Source organism: Pleurodeles waltl, chromosome 6, assembly GCF_031143425.1.
Source record: "Pleurodeles waltl isolate 20211129_DDA chromosome 6, aPleWal1.hap1.20221129, whole genome shotgun sequence".
In the NCBI taxonomy this organism is placed as follows: Eukaryota; Metazoa; Chordata; class Amphibia; order Caudata; family Salamandridae; genus Pleurodeles; species Pleurodeles waltl.
In genome coordinates, this window is record NC_090445.1 from 412805137 (window position 1) to 412820867 (window position 15731).

The 15731-nt window shown below is 48.2% G+C and overlaps 1 protein-coding gene across 1 annotated transcript in view; it reads right to left on the bottom strand.

Annotated features, from left to right (window-relative positions):
- Positions 1-15731, bottom strand: part of GNAI3 (G protein subunit alpha i3) — a 184730-nt gene that overhangs the window by 28312 nt on the left and 140687 nt on the right. Inside the window, exons 5-6 of the mRNA XM_069238359.1 lie at positions 708-836; positions 352-481 (exon numbers count right to left, since the gene is read on the bottom strand). Coding sequence (XP_069094460.1) covers positions 352-481; positions 708-836 — 259 coding nt within the window. The remainder of the gene's footprint in view (positions 1-351; positions 482-707; positions 837-15731) is intronic.

Below are 15731 nucleotides of genomic sequence, written 5' to 3' on the forward strand. Positions count from 1 at the left end.
CTGTAGATATGCAACAAATATAAGACCCCCTGGGCATTGCTCTGCTCTCCATATGACAAGCATTGAGAAGACCGCTTCAGCAACTCATTTACATACACTGAACAGGTTTTTACACTGATTTTGCCAAAGTAATTAAAACAAATATCCAAGTTGGCCACCAGGGACTATGCACATAACTTAGTCAATGTTTGAGGGCCAGACTTGGAATATTAAATGCAATCTTGTGTTCTTCAAATTACTAAGATTCCTAGTCTGATGTTTGGAAACCATAAAGACAGTATGTTCATCTATCCACATTTCAATACAAAAGCAGCTTTCAAAGAGATTCTTATTTGAATTCAGACTACCTACCATTTCCTCATCCTCTGCAAGCACCAGATCATAATCGCTGAGGGACACGCAGAATATGATTGCAGTCACACCTTCAAAACAATGTATCCATTTCTTTCGCTCTGATCGCTGACCACCAACATCAAACATCCTGCATTAAATAAAGTCAAGAGTATTTTGAAAGTAGATGTCTGGATGCTGGACATCTTCTTAACATACTTCCTAGGCCCCAAACAAAATAGGAGGCATCACTAACATTTAAGAATGACGTCTCTGTGTGGCCTTTTGATTGGATTCAGTTTACATCATGCTTAGCCACAAGAGCAATAAGAAGTTGATAATGCTCATTTTGAGGAGGGAGCTGCCAGCCTACTCACTTGAAGTACAGCTCTCTGAAGGTAAAGTGTGTCTCCACAATTCCCGTTGTCTTGACTCTGGTCCTGAGCACATCCTGCTGAGTTGGAACGTAGTTGGGTTGGCCGATTCTCTCCAAGTCATTAAGGTAACTACAGGAAAGGGCAGGTTATGTTAGTGTGGAATATTACATCCTTTAAAAACAACTTATCTTTCATCATAATTATTAATTCGAATGGTCACATGGCAGGAGGTGAAACTGATATAGCCTGCATCAACCAGACGCAGCACCTAAAGAATAAGTTACTTACCTTCGGTAACGCTTTTTCTGGTGGATACATTAACTACCTGTGGATTCCTCACCTAAAGAATTCTCCCCTCGCACCAGCTTCGATGGAAATTTCTTCTAGCTCTGCACGTCGACGTCACAATTGCCCGACTCCACGCGATGCCGTATGACGTCATCTAGGCAATAAGAAGCCCTCGTCGACGTGCAGACGTCAGTTATCACCATTTTTTACATGCCTTAGAGGCGAACAGGTGAACATTGACTTTGAAGAGAACATAATCACATCAAAAGAAGTGAAACACAACATTTATTACAATAAAAATAATGAGAAACTAACAGCAATACTGGTCCCTATGAAACCCAATATGGCAGTCAAATTCAATCATGGGTACTTGAATTATCAAAACCAGAGAAAGAAATACATATATACATGCTATAACTATATACATAAAGCAGGCATATGGAAAATGTCACTTACCCAGTGTACATCTGTTCGTGGCATTAGTCGCTGCAGATTCACATGCTGTGCACAGTCCGCCATCTGGTGTTGGGCTCGGAGTGTTACAAGTTGTTTTTCTTCGAAGAAGTCTTTTCGAGTCACGAGACCGAGGGACTCCTCCCATTTCGGCTCCATTGCGCATGGGCGTCGACTCCATCTTAGATTGTTTTCCCCCGCAGAGGGTGAGGTAGGAGTTGTGTATGCTAGTAATAGTGCCCATGCAATGGAGTAATGTAGTTTAAAGTAATATATTTTCAAATTTACAAATTTACAAATGTTCAAGTTCAACTTCTTAACGGCTACAGGCTTCCGGGGAGGCGGGTGGGCGTATGTGAATCTGCAGCGACTAATGCCACGAACAGATGTACACTGGGTAAGTGACATTTTCCGTTCGATGGCATGTGTAGCTGCAGATACACATGCTGTGCATAGAGTAGTAGGCAGTTATCTCCCCAAAAGCGGTGGTTCAGCCTGTAGGAGTTGAAGTTGTTTGAAACAATGTTCGTAGTACTGCTTGACCTACTGTGGCTTGTTGTGCCGTTAACACATCTACACAGTAGTGTTTGGTAAATGTATGAGGCGTAGACCATGTAGCTGCCTTACATATTTCGGTCATTGGAATGTTTCCTAGAAAGGCCATGGTAGCACCTTTCTTTGTGGTTGAGTGTGCCTTTGGTGTAATAGGCAGTTCTCTCTTTGCTTTAAGATAGCAGTTTGAATACACTTAACTATCCATCTAGCAATGCCTTGTTTAGAAATTGGATTACCTGTATGAGGTTTTTGGAAAGCAACAAATAATTGTTTTGTTTTTCGAATTAGTTTTGTTCTGTCAATGTAGTACATTAACGCTCTTTTGATGTCTAATGTATGTAGTGCTCTTTCAGCTACAGAGTCTGGCTGTGGGAAGAACACTGGTAATTCTACTGTTTGATTCAAGTGGAACGGTGATATAACTTTTGGTAAAAATTTTGGATTTGTCCGTAGAACTACTTTATGCTTGTGTATTTGAATAAATGGTTCTTGTATGGTAAATGCTTGAATTTCACTCACTCTTCTTAGAGATGTGATGGCAATTAAAAATGCAACTTTCCATGTTAAGTATTGCATTTCACAAGAGTGCATGGGCTCAAAAGGTGGCCCCATGAGTCGTGTTAAGACAATGTTGAGGTTCCATGAAGGAACTGGTGGTGTTCTTGGTGGTATAATTCTCTTTAGTCCTTCCATAAACGCTTTTATGACTGGTATCCTAAATAGTGAGGTTGAGTGCGTAATTTGCAGGTAAGCTGAAATTGCGGTAAGATGTATCTTTATGGAAGAGAAAGCTAGCTTTGACTCTTGCAAATGTAGTAAGTATCTTACGATGTCTTTGGCAGATGCGTGTAAGGGTTGAATCTGATTATTATGGCAGTAATAAACAAATCTTTTCCACTTATTTGCATAGCAATGTCTAGTGGTAGGTTTTCTAGCTTGTTTTATGACCTCCATACATTCCTGTGTAAGGTCTAAGTGTCCGAATTCTAGGACTTCAGGAGCCAAATTGCTAGATTCAGTGATGCTGGATTTGGATGTCTGATCTGTTGTTTGTGTTGTGTTAACAGATCTGGTCTGTTTGGTAGTTTGACATGAGGCACTACAGAGAGGTCTAGTAGTGTTGTGTACCAAGGTTGTCTTGCCCATGTTGGCGCTATCAGTATGAGTTTGAGTTTGTTTTGACTCAATTTGTTTACCAGATATGGAAGGAGTGGGAGAGGGGGAAAAGCGTAAGCAAATATCCCTGACCAGCTCATCCATAACGCATTGCCCTGAGACTGATCTTGTGGGTACCTGGATGCGAAGTTTCGGCATTTTGCGTTTTCCTTTGTTGCAAATAGATCTATTTGTGGTGTTCCCCAATTCTGGAAGTATTTGTTTAGTATTTGGGGGTGAATCTCCCATTCGTGGATCTGTTGGTGATCCCGAGAGAGATTGTCTGCTAACTGGTTCTGAATTCCTGGAATAAATTGTGCTATTAGGCGAATGTGGTTGTGAATCGCCCAATGCCATATTTTTTGTGCCAGGAGACACAACTGTGTTGAGTGTGTCCCTCCCTGTTTGTTTAGGTAATACATTGTTGTCATGTTGTCTGTTTTGACAAGAATGTGTTCGTGGCTTATTATGGGTTGAAATGCTTTTAGCGCTAGAAATACTGCCAATAGTTCTAAGTGATTTATGTGAAACTGTTTTTGCTGAGTGTCCCATTGTCCTTGGATGCTGTGTTGATTGAGGTGTGCTCCCCACCCTATCATGGAGGCATCTGTTATTACATATTGTGGCACTGGGTCTTGGAAAGGCCGCACTTGGTTTAAATTTATACTGTTCCACCATTGAAGCGAGGTGTATGTTTGGCGGTCTATCAACACCAGATCTAGAAGTTGATCCTGTGCTTTGTGACCATTGTGATGCTAGGCACTGTTGTAAGGGCCTCATGTGCAACCTTGCGTTCGGGACAATGGCTATGCATGAGGACATCATGCCTAGTAGTTTCATCACCATTTTGACTTGTATCTTTTGTTTTGGATACATGGTCTTTATTACATTGTGAAATGCTTGAACCCTTTGTGGGCTTGGAGTGGCAATCCCTTTTGCTGTGTTGATTGTCGCCCCTAAGTATTGCTGTGTTTGACACTGCAGAAGGTGTGACTTTGTGTAGTTGATTGAGAATCCTAGATTGTGGAGGATTTCTATGACATACTTTGTGTGTTGTGAACACCGTTTTAGCGTGTTGGTTTTGATTAACCAATCGTCTAGGTACGGGAACACATGTATTTGCTGCATTCTGATATGTGCAGCTACTACTGCTAGGCATTTTGTAAAAACTCTAGGCGCAGTTGTTATTCCGAATGGCAACACCTTGAACTGGTAATGTACCCCTTGGAATACAAACCTTAGGTACTTTCTGTGTGAAGGATGTATCGGTATATGGAAATATGCATCCTTTAGGTCTAGTGTTGTCATGTAGTCTTGTTGTTTGAGCAGTGGGATTACGTCCTGTAATGTCACCATGTGAAAGTGATCTGATTTGATGTATGTATTTAATGTTCGGAGATCTAGTATAGGTCTCAGACTCTTGTCTTTTTTGGGTATGAGAAAGTACAGAGAGTAAACTCCTGTCCCTTTCTGTTGGTTTGGTACTAATTCTATTGCTTCTTTTTGTAGCAATGCCTGAACTTCTAGTCCTAGAAGATCTATATGTTGTTTTGACATATTGTGTGTTTTCGGTGGGACGTTTGGAGGGAATTTGAGAAATTCAATGCAATAACCATGCTGGATAATTGCTAGGACCCAAGTGTCTGTTGTTATTTCCTCCCAATGTTTGTAAAACTTGGTTAGTCTCCCCCCCACAGATGTTATGTGTTGGGGATTTGTGACTTGGAAGTCACTGCTTGTTTTGAGGAGTTTTGGGACTTTGGAACTTCCCTCTATTCTTTTGGAATTGTCCCCCTTTATATTGTCCCCGAAAACTTCCCCGCTGATACTGGCTCTGGTAAGTGGGTCTTGTTTGTGAGGTTGTGGGTTCTGTGCTTTGTCCTCGAAACCCCCCTCTAAACTGTGTTTTTCGAAATGTGCCTCTGCTCTGTGGGGAGTAGTCCCACAGAGCAGTGTCAGTGTCTTTCTTAAGTTTTTCGATCGCAGTGTCCACCTCCGGCCCAAACAACTGCTGTCCGTTGAATGGCATATTCAGCACAGCTTGCTGTATTTCTGGTTTAAATCCTGATGTACGCAGCCATGCATGTCTTCTTATTGTTACTGCTGTGTTGACAGTTCTAGCAGATGTGTCTGCATCATCCATTGCTGACCGTATCTGATTGTTGGAGATACTCTGTCCTTCTTCTACTACCTGCTGCGCTCTCTTTTGGAACTCCTTGGGCAAATGTTCTATAAAGTGTTGCATTTCGTCCCAATGGGACCTATCGTATCTGGCCAACAAAGCCTGTGAATTGGCAATACGCCACTGGTTTGCTGCCTGTGCCGCCACCCTCTTGCCTGCTGCGTCGAATTTTCGACTTTCTTTATCTGGAGGTGGTGCATCTCCTAAAGTATGTGAGTTCGCTCTTTTGCGCGCTGCCCCTACTACAACTGAGTCCGGTGTTAGCTGTTGTGTGATGTACACAGGGTCTGTTGGTGGCGGTTTATATTTTTTCTCCACTCTTGGAGTAATGGCCCTTCCTTTTACAGGCTCTTCAAACACTTGTTTGGAGTGTTTTAGCATTCTGGGTAGCATAGGAAGACTTTGATACTGGCTGTGTGTGGACAACAGTGTGTTAAAAAGAAAGTCGTCTTCAATGGGCACAGCATGCAGGCTGACATTATGAAATGCCGCTGCTCTCGACACCACCTGTGCGTAGGCTGTACTATCCTCTGGTGGCGACGGTCTAGCTGGATAACATTCAGGACTATTATCTGACACTGGTGCGTCATAAAGGTCCCATGCGTCAGGGTCATCTTGACTCATTCCTGTATGAGTTGGGGATTGCATCATTGGTGGAGTGGCTACCGGTGATGGTTGCGGAGAGCATTGTGGAGATGGTGGCGGGGTTACTTGTTTAGCCACCTTTGCCTGTGGCTGCTTGTCTTTTTCTTTGAAGGCAAGTTTGCGTTTCATTTTAATCAGAGGGAGAGTACTGATCTTATCTGTTTCTTTTTGGATATGGAGCCTTCTTTGTGTATAGTCTGGCTCTATTGTTTCCAATTCCTGTCCAAATCTATGTGTCTTCATTTGTGTGGACAGTCCTTGTTCCTCAGTGTAGGAACTTGTTTTCGGTTCCGAGGCCGGATGTTTCGGTATTGAAACCTTTTCGGCTGCTTTTTTCGGTTCCGACGAAACCTTCTTTACTTTCAGCGTCGTGGTCTCTCGGTGCCGACCCATTTCGGTGCCGCTATCTCGGTGCCGAACCTGCTCGGAGCCACTATCTCGGGCCCGAGATTGCTGTGTGGTGGTATCTCGACCGGAGTCGGATGACTTCGCCACCAGCGTGCCCTTTTTCGGTGCCGATGATCGGTCACCTATTTTTCGGGTTAAGCCATGGCCTGTTGGCGGTGGCGTCCCCTGGGCTTTTGTGGTTTTTTCGTGAGTTTTGTGTTTCGACGTCTTACTCACGGTTTTCGGCGTTTCTTCGGGATCGATCTCACCCGAGTCCGATTCCTGGATGGACAATGTTTCTTCCTCCTCCTCGAAACGCTCTTGTTCTGTCGGCACCGACGCCATTTGCAGTCTCCTTGCTCTTCGGTCTCTTAGTGTCTTCCTGGACCGATACGCTCGACAGGCTTCACAAGAATCTTCCTTGTGTTCTGGCGACAAACACAAGTTACAGACCAGATGCTGATCTGTATATGGATACTTGTTATGGCATTTTGGGCAGAAGCGGAATGGGGTCCGTTCCATCAGCCTTGAAGAGACACGTGGCCGGGCCGACCAGGCCCTGACGGGGGAATCGAAAAAAAAAACAGAAGGGCCACCGGAGCTCTTCAAAAGTCGGTGTCGATCTGTTGCAACTAACCCGATACCGAACGCAAACAATACAGACGATTTTTCCGAGATTCTAACTAACTTTCCGACCCGAAACACGGAGCGAAAAGGAACACGTCCGAACCCGATGGTGGAAAAAAAACAATCTAAGATGGAGTCGACGCCCATGTGCAATGGAGCCGAAATGGGAGGAGTCCCTCGGTCTCGTGACTCGAAAAGACTTCTTCGAAGAAAAACAACTTGTAACACTCCGAGCCCAACACCAGATGGCGGGATGTGCACAGCATGTGTATCTGCAGCTACACATGCCATCGAACATATATATATATTTATATACACACATATATATACAAGAAAATGGCGCTCACCCACGGATTTCGTGGAACGACCAGTCAGGCAATGGGGAGGCGGGTGGGACCGTGAGGAATCCACAGGTAGTTAATGTATCCACCAGAAAAAGCGCTACCGAAGGTAAGTAACTTATTCTTCTGATGGATACACCTACCTGTGGATTCCTCACCTAAAGAATAGAGTCCCCAAGCAGTACTACCTCCGGAGGCGGGTGCCTGAATGGTCAAACCAAGAAATCCTGCAGCACTGAGCGAGCAAAAAGGCCATCCCTCCTAACCTCAGAATCCAAACAATAATGTTTGACAAAAGTATGGAGGGATGCCCAACTTGCCGCCTTGCAGATGTCAACCACAGGAACACCTCTAGCTAAAGCCGAAGAAGCAGCCTTAGCTCTGGTGGAATGAGCACGAAGCCCCACAGGTGGTTCTTTCTTAGCTAAGGAATAACAAAGATTGATACAGAGAATGACCCACCTGGATAGCGTTCTCTTGTGGACTGCTCTGCCTGTCCTCTTCCCCATGTATCCAACGAAGAGCTGATCATCTTGCCTGAACTCCCTTGTCCTGTCGACAAAGAAGCTCAATGCTCTTCGTGGATCCAGTCGGTGGAGCCTCTCTTCCTCCTTGGATGGATGAGGCGGAGGGTAAAAGGAAGAGAGAGTAATAGACTGCCCCAAGTGAAAGGGTGTAACAACCTTCGGGAGGAAAGCCACCTTGGTCCTTAACACTACTTTGTCTCTAAAGAAGGAAAGGTATGGAGACTCTACACTAAGAGCCTGAAGCTCACTGACTCTTCTGGCCGATGTGATGGCCACCAGAAATACAGTCTTAAGAACCAGCAAACGCAAAGCACAAGAATGCATTGGTTCAAATGACGATCCCATTAGGAATGTTAATACCAAGTTAAGGTCCCACTGTGGCATAACAAATGGTGTGGGGGGAAACTTATTAGTGAGCCCCTTAACAAACCTCAAAATAAGCGGAGATTTAAACAAGGAAGGTTGATTTGGGAGGCACAGAAAAGCCAACAGTGCTGATAAATAGCCCTTAACTGTGGCAACTGCACACCCTTCTGTGCCAAGGAAAGAGCAAATTATAATATATCAGACAAGTGAGCGTTTAAGAGAAAAAGCACTCAGATTGCCCCTTTCAATCTCCAGGCATGAAGGTGCAGACTCTGGAGGTGGGGGTGTAAAATCTGCCCCTGCAACTGCGAGAGGAGGTTCACACTGCAAGGGAGACGGAGCGGAGGGCACAGAGAGAGTTGGAGGAGGTCTGTGTACCACACCCTTCTTGGCCAATCTGGGGCTATCAAGATGACCTGGGCCCAGTCTTGGCAGATCTTCCTCAGAACTCAAGGAATCAGGGGTATGGGAGGAAACGCGTAAAGCAACTGACGCTTCCAGGACATCTGAAACGCGTACCCCAAAGCTCCTTGCACCGGATACTGGAGGCTGCAAAATAACGGGCACTGCACGTTCTCCTGAGTAGCAAACAGATCTATCTGCGGACACCCACACATCTGGAAGATGTAAAGAACCAGATCCGGATGAAGACGCCACTCGTGGTCAGCCAAGCTGTGTCGACTGAGAACATCCGCTCGTACATTTAGAACTCCGGCCAAATGATTTGCTACCAAGCAAATCTTGTGGTCCTGAAGCCAGGACCAGACTCAAAGAGCTTCTCTGCAAAGAAGGTACGACCCCACTCCTCCCTGCTTGTTTATATACCACATCGCGGTAGTGTTGTCCGTCAGGACCTGGACTGACTGACCGCGAATGGAAGGGAGAAAGGCCTTGAGAGCCAGACGTACTGCCCGCAATTCCAACAGATTGATGTGAAACCTCTGTTCCACTGGAGACCAAAGGCCTTTGACCTCCAGGTCCCCCAGATGAGCTCCCCACCCTAGAGTGGAAGCATCCTTTACAACTGTGGCCACCGGCAGAGGCAGTGAGAACGGCCTTCCTTGCGACAGGTTGCCGATTGCAGCCCACCACTGAAGATCCACCGCAGTGTCTCCGGAGATCATGATTGAATCCTCAAGATCCCCTTTGTGCTGAAACCACTGCCTGCGGACGCACCACTGAAGAGCCCTCATGTGCCAGCGTGCATGAGTGACCAGCAGTGTGCAAGAAGCAAACAGACCGAGCAGACGAAGGACCTTGAGGACTGGAACTACCGCTCCATTTCGAAACATCGGAATCAAAGCCTGAATGTCCTGAACCCGCTGGGGCGGAGGAAAGGCCTGATTCAATGTTGTGTCCAGTACTGCCCCTATGAACAGGAGGCGTTGAGAGGGCTCCAGGTGAGATTTGGGCACATTGATTGAAAAACCCAGGTCAAACAACAACTGAGTTGTCGACTGCAGGTGACACTGCATGAGCTCTGAAGTCTTGGCTTTGATCAACCGATCGTCCAGATAGGGAAACACCGCTATCCCTCTTCTTCTGAGCTCTGCCACTACCACCGCCATCACCTTTGTGAAGACTCGAGGAGCTAAAGTAAGACCAAACGGGAGGACCGCAAACTGATAATGCTGCGACCCCACCACAAACCGGAGATACTTCCTGTGCGATTTGAGGATCGGAATATGGAAGTACGCATCCTGCAAATCGACAGACACCATCCAATCTCCTTCGTTCAACGCTAAAAGCTCAAGTCCAGAATTGGTCTCAACCGACCATCCTTTTTGGGGATCAGGAAGTATCTTGAATAACAGCCCTGACCCCTCTCCTGCTCGGGAACCAACTCTACTGCGCCTTTTGACAATAGGGATAACACCTCCTGTTGCAGTAACAGAAGATGGTCGGGGAGGGAAGGGAGGAGGGAACTCCCGAAAGGGAAGAGCGTACCCCTTCTTCACAATGTCGATGACCCAGGAGTCTGATGTTATAAACTCCCACATTGGAAGAAATTGGGCAAGTCTCCCCCTACCAGAGACAAGTGAACAGGGAGTGGTGGAGGACTAAGGCTGCTTTCCCTGCTGCACCCCTCCCATGGAAGAGGAAGAGGCAGAGTGCTGCTGGGTGGCTCCCCTTGTACGTACTCTGCCCCTGCCCATGAAGGATCTGTAAGGCAGGGAGCTTGCAGATTGTTGTGGTGCCTGGAACCTGCCACGAAAGGAAGAGCCACGTCCAAAACCCCTAAACTTCCTATATGACCTAAAGGTAGGTGGAAGTGGCTGCCTGAAGTCATAACGACCTCGCTTTGGCTCTGCTCTCCTTGAAACATTCAAGAGCAGAATCTGCCTTTGTCCCAAAGAGTTTTTCCCCGTCAAAAGGCAGATCCAGAAGAGTTGCTTGTACATCCGAAGAGAAGTCTGATGAGCGCAGCCAAGCATGACGCCTCAACACTATGGATGTACCCATAGCCCTTGCCACGGAGTCCGAGGTGTCCAACCCAGACTGAATCACCTGGGTCGCGCCGCCTGAGCGTCCTTTAGCAAATGCAACACCTCTTGTGGCAAGTTAGGATGACCTTTCGCTTCCTCCATAAGGGCATGAATATAACGTCCCAAAATGCAGGTTGCATTGGTCGACTTCAAGGCCATAGTGCATGACGAAAAGGCCTTCTTTGCTGCGTGGTCCATTTTCTTAGATTCCATGTCCGCAGGCATCACGGGGAACGAACCAGGAAATGACCGGGAGGAGCACGATGCCTGAACCACCAAACTCTCCGGAGTTGGATGTTTGGACAGGAAGTCCGGGTCACCTGGAGCCGCACGATAGCGCCTTGCTATCGCCCAGTTGACAGCTGTAGAAGTCACAGGCTTTCTCCAAATGTCCTTGATGGGGTCCAGGAGAGCCTCATTGAAGGGCAAGAGAGGCTCTGCCACCACTGAAGCCGGATGCAGCGCTTCAGTCAAAAGGTTCCTTTTCACCTCAGCAGCCGGAAGAGGAAGATCTAAAAAGTCTGCAGCCTTCTTTATTACTGCATGAAAAGATGCAGCCTCTTCGGTATACTCCCCAAGGGGAAGCCAAATCCCATTCAGGGGAAGTGTCAATACCACTTGCAGTGTCCAGGCCCTGAAAATCACCTGAAGGCTCCAAGATTTCGCCTTCCTCCAGATGTTGTCTGCTCTATTCATCCTCCTCCAGGAGGCGTAAAGCTAGTCTTCTGGACCGGAGCCTGGATTCGAGTCCCGGCGTCGATAAGGCGTCGGCCGACGCGAAGATCTTCGCCGGCGCCGCTCTTCGGATCCATCCGACGCCGGACCCTCCGGCGCCACAGGCACCTTGACTGTGGACTGGATCCGTGGAAATCCACCGGCGCCGGAGTAGCAGACGTTGTAGGCGTCACAGTTTTCTTGGCCGATGCCAAAGGCATTGGCGCCGCAGCGGCTCCAGAAGGCAAAAATGGCATGAAGGGTGTCGGCTTGTAAGGAGCCCGAGCACCCAAATTAAAAGCCAAAGGGCCTGACGGACCCGCAAGCCCTCCACCAGGCACCATGGTGGAAAAGATATTAAACATAGCATTCAAAAATGCAGCAGGATCCGTACCCGGCGCCGGGAAAGCTGGATATGCCTGCGGAGTCGGCGCCAGCATAGAAGCCGATGATGGCATCTCCTGCACCGGAGAAGCCGCCAGTTCTTGAAGAGGCTCGACTTCAAACACCGACAAAGGTGAAGTCGGAGAAGCCGGAGTCGTAGGCGGCGGAGGAGTGATGGTCGGGCTAATCTCACACGTCGGACGGCGCCGAGCTGATGGAGATCTGGACCTGGACAGACCTCTACTCGATCGGCGCCGAGAGTCGTGACGACGCAGAGAGTCTCCATGGCGACGATGAGTCTTCGAAGATTTCGAAGAAGACTCTCTACAATGCAGCCTTTCCTTCCTCTTCTTGGAACGGGCTAGGAATAATTTAGCCTCTCTCTCTTTAAGCGCCTTAGGGTTCATGCGCTGGCAGGACCTGCATGATTTGAACTCATGGTCGTCTGGTTGATCAAGGCACCATAAACAATTTTCATGGGGGTCAGTGACCGACATCCGACCCCCACACTGGTTACAAGGTTTAAAACCAGATTTTCTTGGCTGCGACATAGTAACTACAGATGCGCAACTGTAGCTCCCTGTTAGCCTCGAAGAAAAAGCGTTATTCGAAGGCACGGAAAAAAGGGAACTGACGTCTGCACGTCGACGAGGGCTTCTTATTGCCTAGATGACGTCATACGGCGTCGCGTGGAGTCGGGCAATTGTGACGTCATCGTCGATGTGCAGAGCTAGAAGAAATTTCCGTCGAAGCTGGGGCGAGGGGAGAATACTTTAGGTGAGGAATCCACAGGTAGGTGTATCCATCAGAAAGCCTAGTACTGATTAATGACATGCAAGTGAAAAGTCACTTAACTGTGGAGAAACATATTATTCACCCTTGGTGACTGTATTGCTGTTGGATTCTCTTTCCATCTGCACTTGTGAATTTTCTCAGGTGCCAGACTTGATCCACAAAATTCAAAGCAGTGTTCCTGAGCTCAAGATGCAGTGGCACATAAATAACCCCCCCCCTCCAGAAGACGGACGGAGCTGCACCTATGCGTGCCAACGCCAGTTTCTTTCAGGAACTCTTCCACACCCTCAGGTGCAGAGCCTATCGGTGAAATGAACAAACCAGCGTGCAGATCCCTAGACTGGAATCCTTTTAGACAGACGAGATCATAGCACAAAACAGCAAGAAGGCGGTGGACTGGCCAGACAGCTGACTCCGTGCTCCACAAGGATGGTGGCTCCCATGAGGCCCAGCAGCCTCAGGGTCATTCTCACCAAAATCCAGTATAGAGGCTGAAAAATTGGTATCATGGCTTGATTATCCTGGACTCACTGCTTAGGAGGATAAGCCCCAAACTGCACTATGTCCATAACAGCTTTGATGGAAGAGTGTGTCTGAGAGGGAGTCAGGTGTGGCACATTTATAGTGAACCCCAACAAATGCAGGCGGTCCTCCATAGTCTGGAGGTGGGAGACGACAGCCTGGGTCAAGCCCGCCTTCAACAGCCAGTCATCTGTGGTAGGGGAAGACTGAAACCCCTGATCTGCGTGGATGAGCTGCATCACCTTGGCTGCCATCACCTTGGTGAACACCCGAGGGCATTAGTAAGGCCAAAGGGAATCACAGTAAACTGAAAGTACTCATGGCCTACAGTAAAACGCAAGTAAAGTCTGTGGGCAGAGAGGACGAGAATATGGATATAAGCGTCCTGCAAGTCCAACACGATCATCCAGGTTCCTAGGTCCAGGACCTAGATAGAACCTGAGCAAAAGTGAGCATTTTAAACTGAGGGACCACAGGTCTAGGATAGGGTGAAGGCTCCGGTCCTTTTTGGGCACCAGAAAGTAGCGGGAATAGCAACTGTTACCTACTTCTGACACAGGGATCCTCTATATGGCTCCCTAGGCCAAGAGAGACCCAACTTCCTCTTGGGGAAGTGGCAAGTTATCCTCTGTCATTCAAACGTAGGATAGTGGCTTGGATGGAGGGGTAGTCTCGAAGGGAAGGGAGAAGCCCCTTTGGACTATCTGCAAAACCCACCTGTCTGACGTAATGGACTGCCAACAGAGCAGGTGATGGCAGATCCTGCTTCCGACTGGTCCCTGGTGTTGAAGTGTCATACTAGGAAGGTTTGGAGGCAGCTGCAGAAGGGGGTGGGGAGGCGGTGGAATGGCCAGATCGCTGTCTCCCTGATCCACAAGGATGATGGCTCCCATGCCCCCTGCCATGCAGAGGCTGGGCAGCATGCGCAACACTGTGGTTGGAGGGAAATGGACGTGGTTGGGCACCCATTCTGAAGCCATGAAAGGGGCAAAAAGAAGACTGATACGGACGAGGGGCTGCTGCAAGGCCCAAGGACCTCGCCGTAGCACGAGAATCCTTGAAGCGCACAAGCACAAAGTCTGCTTTCTTTCCAAAGAGACAGGTGCCATCAAAGGGCATGTCCATAAGGTTAGCTTGGACATCCCCCAAAAAGCCAGGCATCCTCAACCAGGCATGGCGCCTAAAGACTACTGTCAAAGCAACCGCTTTCCATAGCGAGTCGGTCGCGTCCACTCCACGTCAAATTGCAAACATAGCTGCGTCTCTCCCATAAGCAACTGCTTGGGAAATTACAGCCCGGGCCTCCTCTGGAACCTTCAGCAGCACTTGCGCAACCGTATCCCACAGCCTGAATGTCTCTGGTATTGCGAGTTGGAGTTTCCAAGGTGGCACTCGCTCTGCGATGCTTTTCATCTCGACTAGAACTGAGGTCTCCTATACACCTTTCTGCCCAAACCACTTCTGCCGTGCCCAAGTAATTCTTGTGGCTCCTAACTCGGCATGAAGTCTGGTATCCTGAGCAATTGAGCATAGCCAGCGATCCTCTGATTATACTGCCCATTAGGAGGATCTTTTATTGCAACAGCAGGGGAGGGTTCTCCACCCGATTTTTGTCCAGTCTCCACCTTCTTGCATAGAGATTCAAGGGCCGCAATTGACAGCTTTTGGCCTTCCTCTTGAAGTCTGTAACATTATCTTGGTAGCCAGGCGTCCTTCCACCAAAACGGTATACGCCTATTGTTGAAAGAAATTTGTGCCATGGTGCACAGACAAGTCCCACAGTGTGGGGGAATAACAGCCCAAAGAGCATGCGGTGTTCATGGACCACAATGCTAGGCTGGTGGTGGGGTGTTGCGTCAGGAAACCTGGGTCGCTCTGCGCAGGGCTATGGTGGCGGGCAATAGCCCAGTTCACAGGAGCCCCTGTGGTGGGTTTGAACCAAGTACCTAGAAGAACATACGTAAGAGCTTCATTAAAGAACTGCAGGGTTTCAGATGATAAAGCCCCAGGCTGAAGCACTTCTGTCAGGAGGTTAGTCCTGACTGCCACTGAAGACAGCTCAAGGTCCAGGACCTCGATTGCTCTCTGCACCACCACACTGAATATGATGCACCCTCCTCTGCAGCCATGGTAGGGAGAGAGAGCATGCCGGTGTCTGGGGAGGCATCCAGTACACAGGCTTCACCAAGGTACGCAAGCCAGTCCATGGAATCTTGGAGCTGGTATTCTAAAAGGTCCAGCAATCCCTCCCCTTCCTCACTCTACCCTAGCCCATACTAAAAAGGCTCAGGATCCGACACAAGAGGCCAACTCGGGCTGGCGCCAGAGTTGGTGTAATTTGACTGTGTCGGAGTCAGCAATGAGGATGGAGGCAGAGCCGCCCAGGACCACAGGAGGCGCAGGGAGTGTTGACGTCAGAACCGGCGCCGGGAAAGGTCGAAGTGGTACAACTGTCCTCAATTCGGATCCATGAATGGATCCTTGGGTGCTCCTCTGTGACAAGGCTTAAGCGGTCAGCGCGGAACACAGAGGGGGCCCTTCTGAATCCATGGGCCCCAAAGGCACGCCGGAGTTGAATTGCCCAAGAATGAGGCGCA